At 46.4% G+C, this 19,082-nt stretch overlaps 7 protein-coding genes across 7 annotated transcripts; 3 read left to right on the top strand and 4 right to left on the bottom strand.

The window, feature by feature from the left end:
* The first annotated feature begins 1,469 nt into the window (after nt 1-1,469).
* On the top strand, nt 1,470-2,134 carry LOC121404743. The gene is made up of 3 exons (XM_041594934.1): nt 1,470-1,505; nt 1,594-1,911; nt 1,970-2,134. The coding sequence occupies exons 1-3, from the start codon at nt 1,470-1,472 to the stop codon at nt 2,132-2,134; spliced, it is 519 nt and encodes a 172-aa protein (XP_041450868.1).
* Nucleotides 2,135-4,698: 2,564 nt separating this feature from the next.
* On the top strand, nt 4,699-6,361 carry LOC111068353 (E3 ubiquitin-protein ligase Hakai). The gene is made up of 4 exons (XM_022357790.2): nt 4,699-4,992; nt 5,059-5,537; nt 5,600-5,683; nt 5,757-6,361. Exons 1-4 carry the CDS (start codon nt 4,809-4,811, stop codon nt 6,264-6,266), a joined length of 1,257 nt encoding a protein of 418 aa, XP_022213482.2. The 5' UTR covers nt 4,699-4,808; the 3' UTR covers nt 6,267-6,361.
* On the bottom strand, nt 6,356-7,315 carry LOC111068354 (chymotrypsin-1). The gene is made up of 3 exons (XM_022357792.2): nt 7,240-7,315; nt 6,581-7,179; nt 6,356-6,517 (listed from the first exon to the last, which is right to left on the bottom strand). The coding sequence occupies exons 1-3, from the start codon at nt 7,313-7,315 to the stop codon at nt 6,356-6,358; spliced, it is 837 nt and encodes a 278-aa protein (XP_022213484.2).
* Nucleotides 7,316-7,632: 317 nt separating this feature from the next.
* LOC111068383 (chymotrypsin-2) lies at nt 7,633-8,672 on the bottom strand. Its single transcript, XM_022357832.2, has 3 exons — nt 8,561-8,672; nt 7,900-8,501; nt 7,633-7,821 (listed from the first exon to the last, which is right to left on the bottom strand). The coding sequence occupies exons 1-3, from the start codon at nt 8,649-8,651 to the stop codon at nt 7,666-7,668; spliced, it is 849 nt and encodes a 282-aa protein (XP_022213524.2). The 5' UTR covers nt 8,652-8,672; the 3' UTR covers nt 7,633-7,665.
* A 2,866-nt stretch (nt 8,673-11,538) lies between these two features.
* LOC111068362 (chymotrypsin-1) lies at nt 11,539-12,698 on the top strand. The gene is made up of 2 exons (XM_022357802.2): nt 11,539-12,434; nt 12,496-12,698. The coding sequence occupies exons 1-2, from the start codon at nt 11,706-11,708 to the stop codon at nt 12,658-12,660; spliced, it is 894 nt and encodes a 297-aa protein (XP_022213494.2). The 5' UTR covers nt 11,539-11,705; the 3' UTR covers nt 12,661-12,698.
* Nucleotides 12,699-14,405: 1,707 nt separating this feature from the next.
* Nucleotides 14,406-15,621, bottom strand: LOC111068442 (phosphoglycerate mutase 2). Its single transcript, XM_022357916.2, has one exon. The coding sequence runs from the start codon at nt 15,545-15,547 to the stop codon at nt 14,669-14,671; it is 879 nt and encodes a 292-aa protein (XP_022213608.2). The 5' UTR covers nt 15,548-15,621; the 3' UTR covers nt 14,406-14,668.
* A 101-nt stretch (nt 15,622-15,722) lies between these two features.
* On the bottom strand, nt 15,723-17,712 carry LOC111068441 (probable cytochrome P450 313a1). The gene is made up of 7 exons (XM_022357915.2): nt 17,517-17,712; nt 17,255-17,455; nt 17,012-17,197; nt 16,873-16,945; nt 16,682-16,808; nt 16,044-16,623; nt 15,723-15,986 (listed from the first exon to the last, which is right to left on the bottom strand). Exons 1-7 carry the CDS (start codon nt 17,668-17,670, stop codon nt 15,826-15,828), a joined length of 1,482 nt encoding a protein of 493 aa, XP_022213607.2. The 5' UTR covers nt 17,671-17,712; the 3' UTR covers nt 15,723-15,825.
* Nucleotides 17,713-19,082: the final 1,370 nt, after the last annotated feature.

Here is a 19,082-nt window from a genome sequence, read left to right on the forward strand (position 1 = left end):
AGCTGCGCTAAATTTCATTAAATTTTCCTCACATCCAATTCCTACAAACTTCTCTTAATTTTCGGCAATTATAATATCAAACTCTTTGAAAACTTCACATTTTAATTAGACCTTAAAACCGCAGTCGCTTCATCACTTGGTTCAATGGGTACCATATTAACGTAGGTTATGGGCCAGTGGCAGTACAAGCCCCGTAGTCGGGCAGCAGACAAAATGGAAAGAATTTCAATTAAATACTTGACTTGTGCTCTTTACCCTCTCTGATCATATCTCATAGCCACAGTTGAGCTGTTTGTAGTTTATTTTCCCAAAATTCAATCAAATTAAATTGTTTTTCTGGTTTTTTTTTTTATTTGTCTCTAAATATAATTTTTTTGATCTATTCCATATTAATTTCTCACCAACGAAACGCTTGACAGTCGTCTAATTATAATACTCTCTTGCAAATATGTACATATGAACATTTTATTGTATTTAATATATGTATATTTTTGCTTCATGTACTCTTTATGCGGAAAATTGCAAAAAGATAAAAATTTAATGGCAATTTCTTCAAATACGAGGGGTGCTATTTGTGTTTCTGGCCTAAGTCACTTCTAGTCGTACTGGGACCAAATGGTCAGTTGCATACAAAAGTTTGGAGTTTTATGAATTAAACATACATATGTACATACAGCTTTTTCATGTACGACCATGTTTGATATCGATTAACGATAAATCAAAAATTCATCTCAGGCAAAAATGTTCTCCCATATTTGAGGTGGATTTTTAAGCCAAGAATGCTTAGATCAGCTTAGTTAAACTTTTATTGATGAAGCACCATGCACTGCCAATGAAAAAACTGGTATCGCGCATTCAACCGTGGACGTCCTTCGTTGCAGGACGAATTTCGTGAAAGTAGCTCAAAATGTATGCTTGTGCCACAAAATATCGATGCTGTGCGCGAAATGATTGAGCAAGATCGTAATGTACTGCGATATTGAGGTATCCTTGGGAATTAGTATGACGACCATTAATTAGATTTTTCATGATCACCACCTGGTAAAAAAAGATGTGTTAGCGGGAAAACCCACAACATTTAAAAGATGTGTTTCACATCTATACAGGCGACGAATCATGAATATATAAATATTAAATCAAAACAAAATCAGCAATAATCGACGGTATGGATGTTTTTAAGCAAAAAATCGGTGATTTAGGCCTGTTTTATAGATAGTTTTTCTGAGTGCCCAAAGTGTTGTGAAAATAGGTTCAAAATTCCAAAAAGTTTCTCTACTCCTGGATAATTTTGTTCAAAATAATAACCCCATTTTCAGGCGCCTAAGTTGTGTTTAAATAGCAGCGTATGCATGTATGCATGTATAATTAAGCGAATTATTTAATCTGATATGTGTAGATGCACAATAATTTCGAATATCAGTTGGTTTTTGCACAGCTTACTGAACAGTTGGTTATATAGAAACGATCCTATGCGGGTTAATCCATTCATCTGTTTGCTCTTCGGAGTATGGATAGCATTCAACTTTGGATTAAATGTAATTATTGAGGAGTCCTTATGTGAAAAGTTATACAAAATATGTGTGAACATTTCAGGATGCCGTCATCTTCAAGTTTACGAATGTCGTCTGCAAAAGCTACAATAATTCCTGGTTTGTGTTCCACAACTGTCGTCTAAAGGCCGTCGGTCGGAACAAAGTTATCTGCAATATGAATGGGACAGTGCTACACCCTGCTACCGATGTAACTATTCATATGCAGGTGCTCAAAAGGGCAATTGGATACAAGCCCTTTTTATTCGACATTCGCTTTGATGCCTGTCGGTTTTTTCGAAATCGATCTCCACCCTTTGCCAATTTGGTCTATGGGCTGTTTAAAGAGTTTACAAACATAAACCACACGTGCCCCTTCGTAGTAAGATACAAGAACAATTTTTTGTTTTAATGTTTAAATACGAGTACTTCTTTAACAGGGTCCACAAATTGTCAAGGATTTCTATCTGAAGCCTGAGCTGTTGCGTCTGCCCGTTCCGACGGGGTATTACATGATAACGTTTCGGTGGCATTTCGATAAGAAGCTCCAATTCGATACAAATGTGAGTTTTGTGTTCGAAGAGGATCTAATAAACAGAAGTTAAACAAAAAATGGGTTGTGCAGAAAATCGGATATGATTATTACTGTAATTTCTATACAATCAGTGTTTAGCGGAAACCATTAAAGCAACTAAAATCTATCATGCGAAAATTTGCATATATGTTTAGTATAAAATAACACATTGATCTCTTTTAAATTTAATTTTTCCATATTTTTGCAGATTTCGACAGATTGCAATCAGATAATTTTCCCAAAATTCAATTAAATAAAATAGTTTTTCTTGTTATACCCGTACTCAAAAGAGTTAAGGGGTATATTGTATTTGTGGTAAAATTGGATGTGTGCATAGCAGAGAAGGAAACGTTTCCAACTCCATAAAGTATATATTTTCTTGATCAGCATCAATAGTCATGTCCGTCTCGTTGAGCGCCTAGATCTCAGAGACTATAAGAGCTAGGGCAACCAAATTTGGTTTCCAGACTCATGTGATATCCCACTGCTACAAGTGTATTTCAAAATTTCGGCCCGCCCCCTTCCGCCCCCACAAAGGACGAAAATCTGTGGCAGGCACATTTTTAAAGATATGATAAAACTAATTTTCAGTTTCTTCCCCTGCCCCCTCCTGCCAACGACAACGCAACTCATTTTCCTTCTCGCTCGCACACTCTGCCGCGTTCAGTACGCGAGCAACCCCTAGCGGAGGAGATGTAGAATCTAAATGGTACATGTACAATCTACATATTAGATGTATAATATACATTGTAGATGTAGATAACAGATGTAGAAAAAAAATGTAAAATGTAAAATTTTTTTTTAATTCTAAAATTCTAAAAAATCATATGTTCAAAAATGTAAATACTGACTGAGTACGGGTATAAGTAGAGTCGCGTCTTTAGAAGCGACTCACACGTTCCTTCTCGTTAAAACATGTTTAAGTGCAGATTTTATTGCGCAGTTCCCTATTTTTGACCCTAGTTGCACTATGATGTCTCCTATTTTGATTTCCGGTTCTATCGGAACCCATAAATGATTGGAGTTAAAATTTAAAAATAATTAATTGGCATTGAACATTTTAAACTTACCAATCGAAGATGGGCGTACCTAAAATTGGTACCATCCATGGCCGTCGTCATTCCCGCTAGCACTTTCCATTTTTGGACAAAGCTTCATATGACTAACTAAATATATTGAAATGAATTTTATTATTTGAAATCATTGTCTATGAATGGAAACTTGCCATATGAGGCAGGTGGTACTCAACAAAAAGTACAAGAAAAGGTGCATCACGTTATCTCACCAGGTTGTTGTACGCGATGAAGATGCCTTTTTTAATGAATTCCCTTTCTGGGTTACAATCGATGACCGCTTTTGGGGATGCATGTAGGGAACGGGTCGAGTCGGGAAGGGGAAAAAGGGAAGCCCATTTATGATTGGCCAAGATCCTTTCGTTGTCCTTGTCAAAATCGTAATAAGCGACATCCTCATTCTCAACCTTATCCTCATCGTACCCATCGCACAGTGTTGAGATGCATTAATAATGTTACGATATTTAATGCATTCTCATTATGGCTTCTATATTTTAATTGAAGAATTTTCAAGATTTGTTCTTCATCGAATTTATTGTGAAATTCTTGCGATCTGGCGAACGAATAACAGCAACAGCTAGAACTACTAAGCAGGAATGCAACTGCAACAACAACAACGATAACCGCAGAAACAAAATCCAGATAAAAATAAATACATTTTGGCAGCATATGATACCCGCACTTTGTCAGTATATACATTCCTATTCCGAATGTTATCTTCGATGTGAGGAATCTGTCTTAAAGAGCGTCTCACGTTACTCACAGTTATGCTTGTGTGATCCACAGATGCTGATGTTAAGGTGGATGGGCTTTCATACTCTTTCATAAGCTCGTCCATATCGGGTAATGACGCATAAGGTCTTTTTCCTGTCTTTTCCTCTTCAGTCTTTTGGTAGTCTCCCGGATGCCGGCATTTGTTTCAGGGTCAGCCTGTTCGAAGGTGGGCCCTCAGCTGTTGCTACAAATGTTGTGTGCTTGCAGTGTAGCAGTGCTTAGGTTATTTGTGTCTTAACTGCTCCCGCCCCTGCTATAACCACTTTTAAATCGCGTGCGGGTCCAGGAAACCCGTACTGTTTGTCCTCCAGTGTGGTGACAACGGACTCTAAATTTAGACTCTAAATTCAGTTAAAAGTGCTGTCCAGCTTAATAGCTTTCAAAATTAAACGGCTTTTTGGTAACATAGTGCTGTTAAGCACAAAGCTTGCTGTTGGATAACATTGCTGTGGCTACAATTATTTTTAACATATCACTGTTAAGCGCAAACATCAATGTTGACTTAATCTGGTGCTGTTAAACGCAATGAGTGCTACCAAGCTATTGAGTTTTCAAAAAACTGCCGGTGCACAGTGGGGGCGCCACAAAAGAGGCGCGATTTTCAAATGTGCGGGATTTTATTTAGTTTTGCTGCGATTCCTTCCCCGATCTGTACGGCTATACCTTTTTTATGATCGGGGGGCTTACACCCAAATCACAGTTGGCCGTACAGATTAACTTGAGACTTATTTTTGGAGACGTTTTCCGAAATCAGATATTCTCCATTGCCAAGTTAAAGAAGAACTGTTCCAAATTTATTGAATTCTTAACAAATAATATTTATTTTAATTTAACATAGACCGATAAATAGACGTAGAAATGAATTACTTGATACAGCGCGGAAAAGTCCGCCAGCAGGCGATTAATTGTCCGGAAGGCCTTCCGGAAATACTTGCGGACATCACACGCGAGGTCCTGCGCTGCCAGCCTACAAAGGAATGCCTCTGCCAGTTCATTATTGACTATCTGCACTCAGTGATTGTGACACGGGAGAAGGCCTTGGGTGAGTACTAGTGGGTTTCCCCACTCCACGAGTCCCTAGAGTCTAGAGCCGCCCCTCCCTCTGCAGTTGCTAGAAGCATCCTGGACCGCGCTCTGCGGCAGGTTGAGAACATCATCTCGGACCTGTGCGTCTGCGATCTGACTAAAGAAAAGTCGGACATGATGGCACAGGTGATGGAGGATTGCTTCCGCAACTTTCTCGAGCGGCGTCGCTGCGAGATGCGCCGCGGCAAGGAGACAATCAACTTGGAGGACATCGATATATTCGAGGAGCTGCTGTTGAAGTGCAAGTTCTCCGAGGAGGAGCTGGCCATATCCCGTCCGGCCGTCGAGAGTGCCTACAAGCGCTTCGTGGATGCCTACATGGCGGCTGCACGCGGCGCCGATGGCACAGAGCTGCTTTACCAGTACTTCCGCGATCGGGAGCTCAAGCGCATCCGCGAGGCCATGCGCGAGCAGTCAGCCACCATTATCCAGGCCGCCTGGCGTGGCTATCTAGTGCGCGCCAACCTGCCGCAGCACATATGCACCTGCACCTGCATGGTGGTAGGACTACCCCAGATATTTTTCCCTTTTCGTTAATGCCCCAACTGTGTGCCTACTTGCAGGTTGATGAGGCGGCTAATGAGGAGGACTTGCGCAGGGAGCACGCTGCTCGTGTCATTCAGCGCTTCTTCCGCACCTGCCTAACGGTTTGACAGACCTAGCAGCTTCATTTATCGAGACAGTTTCGTCTAATTCCCTGATTCCCCTCCAATTTTGCAGCACGTGGCTCTCAAGCCTATTGTAGATCCCTGTGGGGAGGTGACAGAGGCCTCCGACAAAGAGAGCAGCACACCGCCCGAAGAGCCGACGAAGGCTGAGGCAGACTCGGGTCTAGTGCCACCAACTCCTCCTCCAACCGCTGCAGATACTGTCGCAGTCACTGCCCAACCTTCGGATACCGAGATGGCCGCGGATGTCCCACCAGAAGAGGAAGCCCCCGCTGCAGTGTCCGAACCAGATGCAGCTTCGGAGCCAGTGGCTGATGTTGCGGCCCCTGAGGAGCCGACAGATGCCGTCGTCGAAGAGGCCCCAGCTGCCGAAGAAGCCCCTCCACCGGCAGAGGAGGCGCCGCCAGCAGAAGCAGAGGAACCACCAGCCGAGGAGGCACCAGCAGCTCCTGAGGAGCCACCACCGCCGCCACCAGAAGAGGAGGCCCCAGCCGCAGCTCCAGAGGAGGCAGAGGCTCCTCCGCCCGAAGAAGCCCCCGCCGAGGCACCAGCCGAGGAATAGAATCTAAAAACGAATTTAGTTCCGCTTTATAAATTTATGTTATCTGCATGCTAAGTAAAAGAGGCGAGGGAGGGGACGATCCCTGCCCCCTACGACTCCATGTGGCTCTGTATCCAGCCACTGAAGGTGGACACTCGGGTGTAGACATCCGGGGAGATGTAGAGGCCGCAGACCATCAGGCCATAGGACACGATGCCAACCTGCCTGAGTCCACTCTCCGTTTGCATGACCAGCGGTCCGCCAGAGTCACCCTGAAAGAAGAAGCCAGAACTTTGGATTCAATCTCTTGGAGGAGATTCGGACGAGACTCTCACCGAACAGGCGCCTCTGAAGGGGCCCCGGGCGCAGATCTCCGTATTCGTGACACTCTCCATGCCCGCATCCCTGCACTGCTTGTTTCCTATCGTGTGGTAGCTCATGCGCTGGAGTACGTTCGGAAAGTTGACGTTGTCCAGGAAGGGTAAGGGAACCGGCAGACGCAGACCCCATCCTGTGAGGGTTACGGGAACGCCACCACCGACAAACTCCTTTCGCTTTGCCGCAAACTCAATGGCTCTGATGCTGGCGTTGTTCATCTCCAGCGGTGGCTCAATGAACAGCACGGCCACGTCGCTGGTGACTAGCTCCTGGTATTTGGGATGTATGCTGTAGGACACAACCTGGGAGCGTGAGCCACTCTCCTGCAGGCTGCGAATGCCGGCCACAACTGTCATCCGGGATGCGTTCAGTCCGCGACAGCAATGGGCAGCCGTTAGGATGCGATTCGGCGATATAATAGAGCCGCCGCAAAAGTGCATCTGACCGCCGCTGGTCCTGTACTGCATGGACACCTGATAGGGCACATACTCCCCCGGTGGAACGTCCGCACCACCCACAATTCGAGTGGGTGGATCATCACTACTGGGCTGTCGCGCTAGAAAGCGGGGGAAAACATACCTCAGCTCTCGAATGATTATAGCACTTGGAAACTTACAATTAATACGCGCTGTGGCGCCTCCGGCCGAGATCACTACAGCAATCACTAGAAGCTCCGGCACGCGTAGACCCATCGTTGGTTGTTTGGTTAATGTCAATGGTTTCGCTTCGGATCTGCCAGCCAACTTATAACAACCCCATTGGGCTGGGCACCCCCATTAGAGGGGAATTTGCATAGATATCGCCGCAGATATCTGGGCCAACTGGCAAACTTGGTTATGCCATTAAATTTGATCTTGAAATTCAAAATATAATGCACAATTCTGCTGGTATTCGCAACGTTTGTGGAGAGTAACCTAGTTAAGATATTTACAAATGCGATTATTCCGCAGAGGCAACCTTCTAAACGGAAAAAGAGTGATTGTTGGAAGGAAAGAAATCGTAGTTTGCATATTCAAAATCATCTTTATTAATCTTTCGCCGCCTAGGACATTCGCTCGGTAATCCAGCCATCGAACATGGACACTCTGGTGTAGACATCGGGACTGTTGGAGGCACAGAAAGCCGTGCCATACGAGACGACGCCCACTTGCTTGAGTGACTCGCCTTTCTGCATCACCAACGGACCGCCAGAGTCGCCCTGAAATGAAGTGAAGGGATAAATGATAAGTTTAAGGGATCAAAAATCAATGGTTATAGCAAGAACTGCAACACTCACATTGCAGGCACCCTTGCCAAATCTTTCGAGAGCACAAATCTCAGTGTCCGTGAGCTGCGTCATGGTCTCTTTGCATCTGGCATTGCTGAGCGTCTTGTAGGAGAGCTTCTGCAGCACCGTGGGATACTTGGCAAAGGGACCAGTGCCAAAGTGGAAGACAGAGCCCCAGCCAGTGAGCAGAACCTCCTGGTCGGCGCCCACCTCATCCGTACCGCTCACATCGATGGTGGCCACACGCTTCTGATCCACCGCAAAGGGCGGATCGATCTTGAGGATGGCAATATCGCTGGTCACCAGCTCTTGGTAGTTCTCGTTCATCTCGTAGGACTGCACCTGTGAGCGATAGCCAGTGCTATCGTTCAGATCCCTAATGCCAGCCACCACGGTGATCCTGCTGGCATTTTGTCCGTTGACGCAATGAGCGGCAGTCAGGACGCGATTGGGGGCAATCAGAGAGCCACCACAGAAATGCCGCTGCTGGCCGCTCCGTGTGAGGAACTGCATGGACACCTGGTAGGGCACATACTCATCCTCGGGCACATCGTAGCCGCCGACAACGCGTTCCTGGGAATTTATGTCCGCCTCCTCGAAGTACGCATCCACTAAGGATAGTCGGGGTTTAGTTCTGGTAGCTCTTAATTCTCTCCCAAGTTCTACTCACAATCGATGATGCTGCCCATGGGCTTGCCCTGGATTACCTCCACTCCCGTCAGAGCTACAAAGAGCAAAATCAAAGTAGTGGCTTCCTTCATGTTGAATAGAGCTTTGTCTGCCGTTGGAGCCGCATCTGGGCTTTATATACAGCCGGCTGGAAGACCTACATAATGCAGTTAACTGGGTTTTTCATTCATTTGAATTTTATCGAGTGCAGCTGTGGGTGGTCTCTGTCTCCCGCCCCATGTAATGGGTAACAAGGTCGCCCTGGCAGTGCCAGTGATAGCAAAAGAATAGTCTAGACTCTCGACTGTGAAAACTGTCAGTTGGAACACAGAAATCATGGCATGGAGAGGTAGAGCTGGAGGTGGAGGTGGAGGTAGAGGCGACTGCTTCCGCAGTTCCTGGTAATAACACCTACGCAAAGAGAGCCCAAGAAGGGCAGTCAGAGCAACAGACAGAACCGATCCTCCTTTCAGTGAGATCTGTCTCACAGTTTTAATCAGCGTATAATTTAAATATTCCGATTAAACAAGCAGCGCCCTGGGGCATCGGAAAGCGGAAAGCGGAAAGCGGACAGCGGACATTTCTTTTAATTCATTGTCGAGTGGCGGACAAGGAGAGGAGAGACCTGCCGCTGGCAATCAACACCTCGGACACCTCGGATGCTGCCAGTCCTGTTCTGTCTCCTCTGGCCAGACTATCTCACATGTTCGATGCAAATCAGTTTCAGCTTCAGCTTCAGTTGCAGTTGCAGCTCCTGACTTCTTCCCCAGTGGCCGATGTCTGGGCGGGCTCTCTGTGAGTGCTATCTGGTCTACATTCTACATCCAGAGACAGAGAGTGAGACAGAGCCATAGCCATAGCCATAGCCCCCATGTGTCAGTTCCGGGGCTGATTGCAGGCAGCTAATGAATCATTTTGCTGCTCCTTTTTGGGTGGACCTGGTCTGTGGTCTCCGGTCTCTGGTCTCCGGTCTCTGGTCTCTGTGTGTGTGGCGCACTGGCGCAAATTAATTATGCACACCTCTCGGTTTCGTTTCGATTCTATTTGTGTTTCTGTTTGGGCTGTTGCTTCAACTGAAGCTCTGTGACTGGGGCTGGGTCTTGGGCTTGGGCTTGCCCGTTGTTGAGGTCTTGATCTTTGGACTTCTGTGTTAATTGTCCTGAGCTGCGTTGCAGCGCCGAACCGATTTGAACCTGAAATGGCTTTATTATATCTGGCTATACGTGCACCAAGCCCCCACCCAACCCACAGGATGTAGATGTGGCTGTGGCTGTGGCTCTGACTCTGGCGCCTGTCGTGTTGCCTTATGGCTGGCTTTTGTTAATTGGACCACCCTGTCAAGGCATGACTTATCTGCGGATTTTTATTCTTAATTCCCGCATCTAATTTGCATGTGAGTTTCGCCTTGAGCCGGCCTGACAGGTTAATCCCTGTGTAAAACTCATTAGGCTTTGTTCTAGCCACAAAAATGTTGATTAAGCGAATCTACAGAGGGGGCACTGGCTCGACTTCTGATTAAAATTCACTGCGAACTTTTATTCTCATAACTCCAACTCCTTTCTGCAATTCCACAGACGATGCTCAAAATTCTGGCTAATAAAATGCATTTAATCATTTCATCAGCAATGTTTCAGACCTCCAGATCCGATCCCCTGCCTGCCTTTGAGCAGGGTTTATTGGAACGTTCGGTGTTAACAAGATAAGCATCCTGGCCCGTCCGCTGCGACGGGACGCCATCATTATTATGACATTTTGCCTGATTGCCTGCCTCTCGTCTCGGATCTCGGATCCCGGATCTCTCATTCAGGGCCATGTTCTTCGTGCCAACTTCTGTAGAATTGTGCGTGTGGCCAAGAACGGAGTCGAGACATTCTCACTGCAATTTTTATGGGTTTTTTGTTTTCGGGTTTTTGTGTGTGTGGCTTCTTCTTGTTTGTCTCTTTGCCGCCGCCGCCGCCGCCGCCGCCGCCACCGTCTTCCATGTGATTTATTTGTGCAGTTCTTAAAGCAGAGCCGCTGGTTTTATGATGTGAAAGGAGGAGGAGGAGGAGGAGTGGCCCTGGGTCGAAGCCCAGTAGCCCCGTCAAGGTGGAATTATTCATAGTGATTGTCTCGATGGGTATTAGGGATCGTGCCAATGGAATTGTCATGGCTTGGATCTCCTATCCTATCCTATGGGAGTAGTTGTCCAGCTCGTATGCAAATGATTATGACTGACAGCATAAATTAACAGGATCAGCGTGGACTACATACGGGTACATGTACACGCACCAGAATACTCCAGAATGAGTTTTCCACTCTCTCAGGCAATTAATTTTGATCTGGAAAAAAGCGAGCGGAAAATTAATTGCGTGTTTTGCATAATCAGTAAATTGGTCGTTTATTTTAGTACTTAATTTGCTTGGCATCGCCTCGCAAGGTGCACACTGTGCAGTGCAGTGCAGTGCCTTACCTCTAGCTCTAGCTCCAGCTCCACATCCACCTCCCCCCCCACATGATCACTGGTCTTATATAAATTATGACTCCCAGGTACGTAGCATGCAGCGATCTGGCATTGGCTTCGCTCCGACTCGGGCATTGGGCAAATTAAACAGATTTTTATTTGCAAATCAGATAAGAGATCATGCCACGGAGCACAGTGCAGATACACAGATGCAGATACTTCCCAAGTGGTGGTGTGTGTGTGTGTGTGTGTGTGTTTGGAATCAGATACAGATACAGCTAGAGCGGGCTGGCTGGCTTAATATTTATCGGTCGCGTGAGCTTGTTACCTAATTGATGACAACAGGTAGGCGCTTCTGTCAAGCGATGTCTCTGGGCCCAGATGGGATATGATGGGAGAGGTTCGCTGATCTCCGCCAGCTTATGATAACCAGGCACGCAAGGGACAAACAGCGGGTGGGCCAATTGGACTACTGTTTGGATCTTCTAGCACTTGTCTCTGCCTTCCTGTCATTATTCATCTCTGGATGATCCCCTTCTTGTTTGCTTGGATATTATTTATATTTTATGCACAGCAAACACAACCCCAATTTCGGCAGATTTCAAGTTCACCAACATTTACATGGCTATATGTAAGTGCTCTCGCCCAACCTTAGCCCAAATACATTGATAAGCTCAACCCCCAACTGGGAGCTATAAAAGCCATGGGAGGTTATCACTTGCAACTCATTCGCTGCGGAGCAAAAGTGCCACCAACACTCGGAATGTTGGCCATAAAGTTATTCTGTCTATATCTGAGTGCGACCGCCGCTGCCGGCTGGATAGAACCCACAGAAACATCAGCAGATCCCGTTCGGATCAAGGAAAGTGCACCCGATCCCGTCAGGATTAATGGCGGCCAACTGGTGAACGAGACAGTGCCCTTCCAGATCTCCCTGCAGGTGCAGCGACGAGGACGCTGGAGTCACTTCTGCGGGGGCTCCATAGTCAGTGCCCAGCATGTGCTCACGGCCGCCCACTGCGTGGAGAAGATGAAGGTGGAGAACATCAGTGTGGTGGTTGGCACCCTCAACTGGAAGTCCGGGGGCCTGCGACACCGGGTGGTGGCCAAGCATGTGCATCCCCAGTACGCGATGAGTCCCCGGATCATCAACGACATTGCCCTGGTCAAGGTGACGCCTCCATTCCGCTTGAATCGCGCTGACATCGGGACCATCCATCTGGGTGGAACGGATCGCATTGGCGAGAGGGTGTCGGTGCGTCTCACGGGATGGGGTTCAACTACTTCTGCCACCTCTGCGGCCAGCCTGCCGGATCGCCTTCAGGCGCTCCACTACAGCACCATTTCGAATGACGAGTGCAACCAGAAGGGTTTCCGTGTGACCCGCAATGAGATCTGTGCCCTGGCTGCCCCGGGACAAGGGGCATGTGTGGTAAGCCGAGAGATATTACGTTTATATGACACAGATCACAGCACACAGATACACCCCACAGGGCGACTCTGGTGGACCGCTTATCATGGCTGGCTCTCGTCCCCAACTGGTGGGCATTGTCTCGTATGGCTCCTCCACCTGTGCCCAGGGCAGGCCCGATGTCTACACACGTGTCTCCAGCTTTCTGCCCTACATCAGCAAGGTGATCAACCAGGATCTGGCCTAATAAATACATTCGGACAACGTATAAATAAAGCAATCTCATCGCAGCGAATAAATACCTTGGAGTCTTTGTATTTAGTTTCTCTCTCTCTCTGCTCTGCTCTGCTCTCTCCCCTTTCGTTCGTTTTGGCGACTAATTAAAAATCTTGTTCAATATTCGCCACACAGACACAGTGGGGAGGAGGAGTGAGACGACGAGTCAATGGGATCTAGGGAGTGAGAGGAGTGAGAGGAGCAGGCAATGGTCTGGCCTCTCCTCTTCATGGTCTAGGCTTGGCCCGGCTCCAGCGAGAAACTCGGGCTGCTGCTGCTGCCGCTTGCCGCCTGCCAGGGCGACCATGATAAATGCAAAAAGCAATTTATCGCACATTTAACTCAATTCAGTTTCTTTATGGACAGTCCCCCCCGAAGGAGGCCGTGCCGGTGCCGGTGCCGTGCCGTGCCGCTGGAGGAGGAGGCAAGAAGGAGCAGTAGGAGACTGCCACAAAGTTTCGCTGACACGCACACTCCACTCCCATAGGCTGGAACATACGATAGACTGGATAGACTGGGGTTTTGCGTTTGCGTTTGCGTTTTGGGTATGGAACTGGAACTGGAACCGAGGACTGCGTCGAGGCCTGCCTTTGCCTGCCTTTGCCTGCCTTTGCCTGCCTTGTAATTCGATATTAGATTTTATGTGCGACAAATACGAAGTGCAAACATTTTTATGTTTGTGCAATTTCTATGCTGCATTTTGTATTTGTAGTGGAAACGATTTGCCGGGGCGCCGACTTTGACTCCAACTTTAACTTCGACTCCGCTTCGCTTTGGCTGTGGCTGGGGCTGTGGCTGCGGCATGGACTCATGGATTACTTCTCCGGCTGTGTAATTAAGTTCAAATAATGTGGAGCTCATGGTTTTGGGTTTGGGTTCTTTTCAGCAACACTAGCCAACAAAGTTGTGTGTCCGAACAGTGCCATAAACAACAATCCCATGGGGGTCTTCAAGTCTTGTGGAAGACTAAGCCCATGTGTCTGGATCTCTAACATCTTGTGCAGCTTTTGTAGGACAGTGTCAGTTTTGTTGCTCGTTTCACGCTCTCATTTTACTGGCTGAAACCTCGGCCACGGTCCACGAGAGCATAACATGGAAAATCTGGCACTCGTCCGCACACACTCCCCCCATCCCCACATCCCCATTCCACCCCGTATATAGACAGCTAACAGCGGGTCAAAGCAGTGCAAGAGTAAGCCGAACCCATAACCATCTCCCATCGCATCCCCAGTACTAGCCGATCCGTATGGCGGCACTATGCGTCGCGAGACTCTGTGCTGAGCATATAAATTCATTTAGATCAATCAATTCAATTTGTTTGTCAATAAGACCTAAATGAGTATTTCATTTAAACAAATTAAAATTCGAAATTCTGAAATTCCAGAGGCAGCAGCCCAAAGAAGAAGAAGCAGAAGCCACCAGACCCAGCCTCAGACCCAGCCCCAGACCCAGACCCAGACTCATCCAAAAAGCGAACCCAGGGACAGGGAGAGCAATTAAAATTGACGCGACACACTTGATTCCCTGATTTCTTAAACGAACGCAATGAAAATATGTATATATAAATATGAATATGCCTGGACTTTAGCTCGGTTCAGAGCCAGTTCGAGACCGAGACCCACAGATCCAGACCCAGAGAGCAAGACCAAAACAAAGACCGCGACCGAGACCGAGACCAAAGACCAACACCAAGACCAAGACCAAGAGACCATTGCCCATCTCTGTTGACTTTTCATTGTCAATTAAAATCAAATAAATTTATTTGCTGCTTGACTTTCGCTCGGTTCTCGCCACAGTTCTCGGTCAGAGATTCCGATTCTTGGTACTTGATTCTCAGTTCCCCGTTTCCAGTTCCGTGGAGAATTGTTTTTTGTTTGGCATGCAAGTGGATTGAACATTGATTGTTCTGACTTTCCCCGACAAAGAGTTGTCCACCTTTGGCGGGTATCAGAAAGCGGCGAGAGTTAGGTCAAGTCTGACTATTTGGCCTTGCCCTGGTTGGCCACCGCCTCCATGGCCTTCTTCACAGTCTCGGGATCACCGAGGAACTGCAGAGTGCCCAGCGGCTTCAAGCACTCGTCCAGCTCGTAGACAAAGGGTATTCCCGTTGGCAGATTGAGGCCCATGATGGCTTCGTCGGACATGTCCTCCAGGTGCTTGACCACACCACGCAGACTGTTGCCATGGGCGGCCACCAGGACTCGCTTTCCCTCCTTGATCTGGGGCACGATCACGTCGTTCCAGTACGGAAGGCAGCGATCGATTGTCAGCTTGAGGGACTCTGACTTCGGGAAATCCTTGGGATCCAGTTGACCGCAGTAGCGCGGATCGTTCACAATGAAGTCGTAGTACTTGTGATCCCTCTCCATGGGAGGCGGCGGGGTGTCGAAGCTGCGTCGCCAGATCTTCACCTTCTCCTCGCCAAACTTCTTGGCTGTCTCTGCCTTGTTGAGGCCCGTCAGGCCGCCGTAGTGTCGCTCGTTCAGGCGCCAAGTCTTGCAGATAGGGATCTCCTTGTGACCACTGGCCGACATGGCAGCCGCCAGGGTGTCCTGTGCCCGCGACAGCAGCGAGGTGTAGGCCACATCGAAGTGCATGTTGGCCTTCTTGAGTGCTACTCCTGCCGAGCAGGCCTCCTGCAGACCCTTCTCGCTCAGCTTGGCGTCGAACCAGCCGCAGAAGAGGTTCTTCTGGTTCCACTCGGACTCGCCATGCCGCACCATCACGATCCTGTAGCGGCCCTTCTTCTTCTTCTCACTGCACGAATCCTTCGAGTAGGAGCAGCTGAATATAGGACGCAGCTTCATCAGTCCACTGCACACTTGACTTCTCCATAGTGCCTTAGCAATAGCCAACATTTTATGAAACTTTATTTTGTCAAGAATTTCAATTTCACATTTTCAAATAATTTTTCAGACTTTCGAATGATCGACAAATTATTCTAAGTGAACTCCACCTTGCAGTGCTTGCAGTGCTTAACCTTAACCTCATTTTCTCGCAGCTGCAGCTTTTTATGCGAAACCCCCCCAGAGATTGTTTCTACAATATACTTTATACAGCTACAAGCTAACAGATCGTACCTTAAATACAATTCCTTCTGTACAAATTTATTATTATATATCACATATACCTTCCTTTAAGCCCTTCGCTGCAGTGCCAGTAGAGGTTTCTTGCCCAACTCCATACCAATATTGTCCATGAATACAAAATCCTCAGGGCGAAAACTGGTGCTCAGCTTGAAGTTCCTCAGAACCTTTGCGAGGGCAATCTTTGCAGATATTTCGGCGTATTTCCAGCCTGTGAACAGAAAACACTGTAATATCTACTCGCCTATAAATGAGTTAACCAGCCAACCAATGCAGTATCTCTTTCCCTTGTTGAATGGAATGTAAGCATATTGATGAATCTTCGAAATATTTTCGGGAAGAAAGTTGTCGGGGTTAAACTTGTCTGCCTCTGGGCCCCAGACATCCTTATTGCGGTGCGTGTGGAATATGTCGATGCTCACTGTCAGGCCTTTGGGTAATAGGATGCCATTGGACAGCCGAACGTCCTGCGCGGTCACCCGTGGGAGCAATGGAATCGCTGGGATCAACCGCATCGACTCGTTCAACACACGATCCAAGTACACCAGTTTCTGCAGGTCTTCGTAGGAGACCTCAAAGTCCCCTGCATTTGGGAATACATCTTTCAGCTCCTCAAAGGCGGCATCTTGATACTCGGGGGACATGGCCATAAAGGTTAGAGTGCTAAAGACTGTTATGGCCGTTGTCACAAAGCCAGCGGCAACGATAATACTGCACTCGGCCTCGGCATCTTCGATGGAGAATTCTCCGCTTTTAAGAAAGTTCACAGCCCGATTAATCACTATATTTCTGCTTGCCAAGGATTCTTGGCCTTCGTCTGGCTTTTTGGTCAACCTTTCCTCAATTATCTGAAACGAGCAGTACTGGAAATGTACTGGAATTCACTGCATTACATTTCTTACTCACGCCTCTCATCGGATCTTTCACCGCAAACGCAGCTTCTGCTCTTCGTGTTTCCCATCCCACCTTCTTTGATATAGTTCTGTTCAGGGTCGACCAAATTGCCATCAGCAGCGTTGTAAAGTCAAGGACTCTAAAGAGTTTTTTCATAATAAATAGCTCTCGATCATTGGTAAGGCCAAGTAATTGCATCTTACAGTTGGAAGTGTTTGATTAGTGTCCCATTCTTGACGATTGGATTCTCCTTCACATCGCTGCCCATTGTTGTTCCTGCAGATAGATACTCATAGATGTTTAGGGCATACACCTCAGGAACCAAGCAGAGAGATTACTTACGAATAGACGCTCTAAAGAAACAGTTTTCCAAGTCCGGAAATATTTCCCTTTCACCCTGGCCCACAAAAGTGTCGAGCACGGACAAAAAGCTTTTTGTCTCCTCATTGAAGATCGGAATGAAGCTCATCAGAACATTGTGTCTGAATGAGGGATTCATCTGCTTGCGACGCTCAACCCAATGTGCTCCTAGTGCAGGATAACTGTGTTCATATGGGTTTAAGACGGATGATATTATTTTGTTACCTCCCATTCCCAGACTTCCCGGACCACCATTCATCAATATGGCTTTGCTCAGAATCTGGTTCTTGTCCATGCAATGGGGAGACGTTAAAATATCCTGGACAACATTTGGCTCACTTGTCGCTACGACTGGCATTGGGCCAATCCATGTGAGGTAGGTCGGTCCATATTCCTTGAAATGTTTACTGCGCATGCCTATATTACCTGTTGAAATATCGGATTAGTAAGGACTAACTTTAATGGTGCTATGTGCGGGTTCATTCACGTTTATCCCGAATATACTTGATGGCAATGCCAAAGAAGGGATATCCTATGGGACCCTTCAACCTCAGCATCAGTAAGTAAAATCTCCGTCGGCTCCACAGCAAACACATCCAGGCAAGAATCCCCACAGCCATCCACAGTTGCAAAGAGAACATTATTTGGCTGAACCTCCGATTTCACAGATTGAAGTATCTTTGAGGCTCTGAATGAGCTTTTATATAAAAAGTTTCTTATGTGAGAATGGAACAATCAGCACAAAGTGTAATTTTTATATAATAAAAAGTAATAAAGGTTTCTTAAGTGCCTAAAATAGACTCATATTGCATCACCTTACTTCAAGCTGTTGCAAAATATTTTTATTTATGGGCTACAAATTAGCACAGCTTTTAGTCTAAAATTTGCACGCACAGGGATGGGACTACAAGTTCATACCGCTTCAAAAAGAGAGCAGTCATGGAGAAAGCAATTGTTGTAAATCAAATGTAGTCCAAAAATTGCATTCCTATGCAATTAATAATCGTTCTGATTTTATCAAATGAAAATTATATTTATTAGTATGATCGAAATTTGATTTAACAATCAATATCTGCTGGAAGTATTCCAGTCACAGTTCATCAAATTATTTTTATCACCTCCTTTGCACTTCAAGAAGAGGTTGTTCCTCATACTCCATAACAGCATTATCTATGAAGGAAAGATTCTCATTACGAAAGCTTGTGCTCCGGCGAAAGTTCCTCAGTATCTTGGCTAAGGCAATCTTTGTAGATATCTCCGCATATTTCCAGCCTGTAAATAGAAAATACTTAAATATCTATTCAAAGTTATAAGAAAAAAAAACACCCACCTATACAATTTCTCTTTGCCTTACTGAACGGAATGATAGTGTATGGATGCCTTTTTTGAATGTTTTTGGGAAGAAAATGGTCGGAATTGAAGGTATCCGGCTTTAAGCCCAAGAAACTCTTGTTGCGATGGATGTTAAATATGTCGATGGCCATTGCATCCACCTTTGTGGATCAGAATACCATTTGACAGTTCCAAGTCCTCTGCGGTCTCTTGCGGTAACAGAGGAACTGGACAAGACACAATCCAAGAACACCAGTTTCTGTAGGTCTTCGTAGCAGAGCTCAAAGGCAGCATCTTCATGCTCGGGAACGGCTGATTTCAACGAATACATTTTATGTTAATTTATCTAGTTTATTGGTATTAACGATCTGGTGGCGGTTACTTTCGCTACTTGTGGGAATTTGACTAAGTATTTATGAGTATTTGGTTTAGATATACACACATCATAATACCCCTTACACTGCAGCTAATTTGAGGTAATTGCACCCTGAATTGCCTTGAAAGGTTCCAAATTTGTATGTGTAAAGTTATAGTTCGTTGGACTATAGATTTTTCTATTGTTGCAACTCCTTTCAGAAGCTGATTGGCAGTGGAATGAAGCAGGTGTTAGTAAAGAAATTGCTCTTTTTATGTTCACCTCCTCTACATACTCTAGAGTGTTTATTCTGGTTGAGTACCTCCGCTCTATTCCCTATTCTCTCTATCGAAGCATCATCCATCA

This window comes from Drosophila obscura, unplaced genomic scaffold (genome assembly GCF_018151105.1).
Source record: "Drosophila obscura isolate BZ-5 IFL unplaced genomic scaffold, ASM1815110v1 contig_4, whole genome shotgun sequence".
Classification (NCBI taxonomy): Eukaryota; Metazoa; Arthropoda; class Insecta; order Diptera; family Drosophilidae; genus Drosophila; species Drosophila obscura.

What these genes read in the sequence shown, in the direction of transcription:
- LOC121404743 (XM_041594934.1), top strand. Translation starts at nt 1,470, where the DNA reads ATGCGGGTTAATCCATTCATCTGTTTGCTCTTCGGA. An exon ending in TCATCTGTTTGCTCTTCGGA is followed by an intron (nt 1,506 to 1,593) that starts GTATGGATAGCA and finishes TGAACATTTCAG; the next exon opens with GATGCCGTCATCTTCAAGTT. An exon ending in ACCACACGTGCCCCTTCGTA is followed by an intron (nt 1,912 to 1,969) that starts GTAAGATACAAG and finishes CTTCTTTAACAG; the next exon opens with GGTCCACAAATTGTCAAGGA.
- LOC111068353 (XM_022357790.2), top strand. Translation starts at nt 4,809, where the DNA reads ATGAATTACTTGATACAGCGCGGAAAAGTCCGCCAGCAGGCGATTAAT. An exon ending in GACACGGGAGAAGGCCTTGG is followed by an intron (nt 4,993 to 5,058) that starts GTGAGTACTAGT and finishes CTCCCTCTGCAG; the next exon opens with TTGCTAGAAGCATCCTGGAC. An exon ending in TCTTCCGCACCTGCCTAACG is followed by an intron (nt 5,684 to 5,756) that starts GTTTGACAGACC and finishes CCAATTTTGCAG; the next exon opens with CACGTGGCTCTCAAGCCTAT.
- LOC111068354 (XM_022357792.2), bottom strand. Translation starts at nt 7,315, where the DNA reads ATGGGTCTACGCGTGCCGGAGCTTCTAGTGATTGCTGTAGTGATCTCG. An exon ending in CGCCACAGCGCGTATTAATT is followed by an intron (nt 7,180 to 7,239) that starts GTAAGTTTCCAA and finishes CCCGCTTTCTAG; the next exon opens with CGCGACAGCCCAGTAGTGAT. An exon ending in CCTTCAGAGGCGCCTGTTCG is followed by an intron (nt 6,518 to 6,580) that starts GTGAGAGTCTCG and finishes TTCTTCTTTCAG; the next exon opens with GGTGACTCTGGCGGACCGCT.
- LOC111068383 (XM_022357832.2), bottom strand. Translation starts at nt 8,651, where the DNA reads ATGAAGGAAGCCACTACTTTGATTTTGCTCTTTGTAGCTCTGACGGGA. An exon ending in CATGGGCAGCATCATCGATT is followed by an intron (nt 8,502 to 8,560) that starts GTGAGTAGAACT and finishes GACTATCCTTAG; the next exon opens with TGGATGCGTACTTCGAGGAG. An exon ending in TTGGCAAGGGTGCCTGCAAT is followed by an intron (nt 7,822 to 7,899) that starts GTGAGTGTTGCA and finishes ACTTCATTTCAG; the next exon opens with GGCGACTCTGGCGGTCCGTT.
- LOC111068362 (XM_022357802.2), top strand. Translation starts at nt 11,706, where the DNA reads ATGGGAGGTTATCACTTGCAACTCATTCGCTGCGGAGCAAAAGTGCCA. An exon ending in CGGGACAAGGGGCATGTGTG is followed by an intron (nt 12,435 to 12,495) that starts GTAAGCCGAGAG and finishes TACACCCCACAG; the next exon opens with GGCGACTCTGGTGGACCGCT.
- LOC111068442 (XM_022357916.2), bottom strand. Translation starts at nt 15,547, where the DNA reads ATGTTGGCTATTGCTAAGGCACTATGGAGAAGTCAAGTGTGCAGTGGA.
- LOC111068441 (XM_022357915.2), bottom strand. Translation starts at nt 17,670, where the DNA reads ATGTTCTCTTTGCAACTGTGGATGGCTGTGGGGATTCTTGCCTGGATG. An exon ending in TGAAAGATCCGATGAGAGGC is followed by an intron (nt 16,624 to 16,681) that starts GTGAGTAAGAAA and finishes TGCTCGTTTCAG; the next exon opens with ATAATTGAGGAAAGGTTGAC. An exon ending in GGGAAAGAGATACTGCATTG is followed by an intron (nt 15,987 to 16,043) that starts GTTGGCTGGTTA and finishes TTCTGTTCACAG; the next exon opens with GCTGGAAATACGCCGAAATA.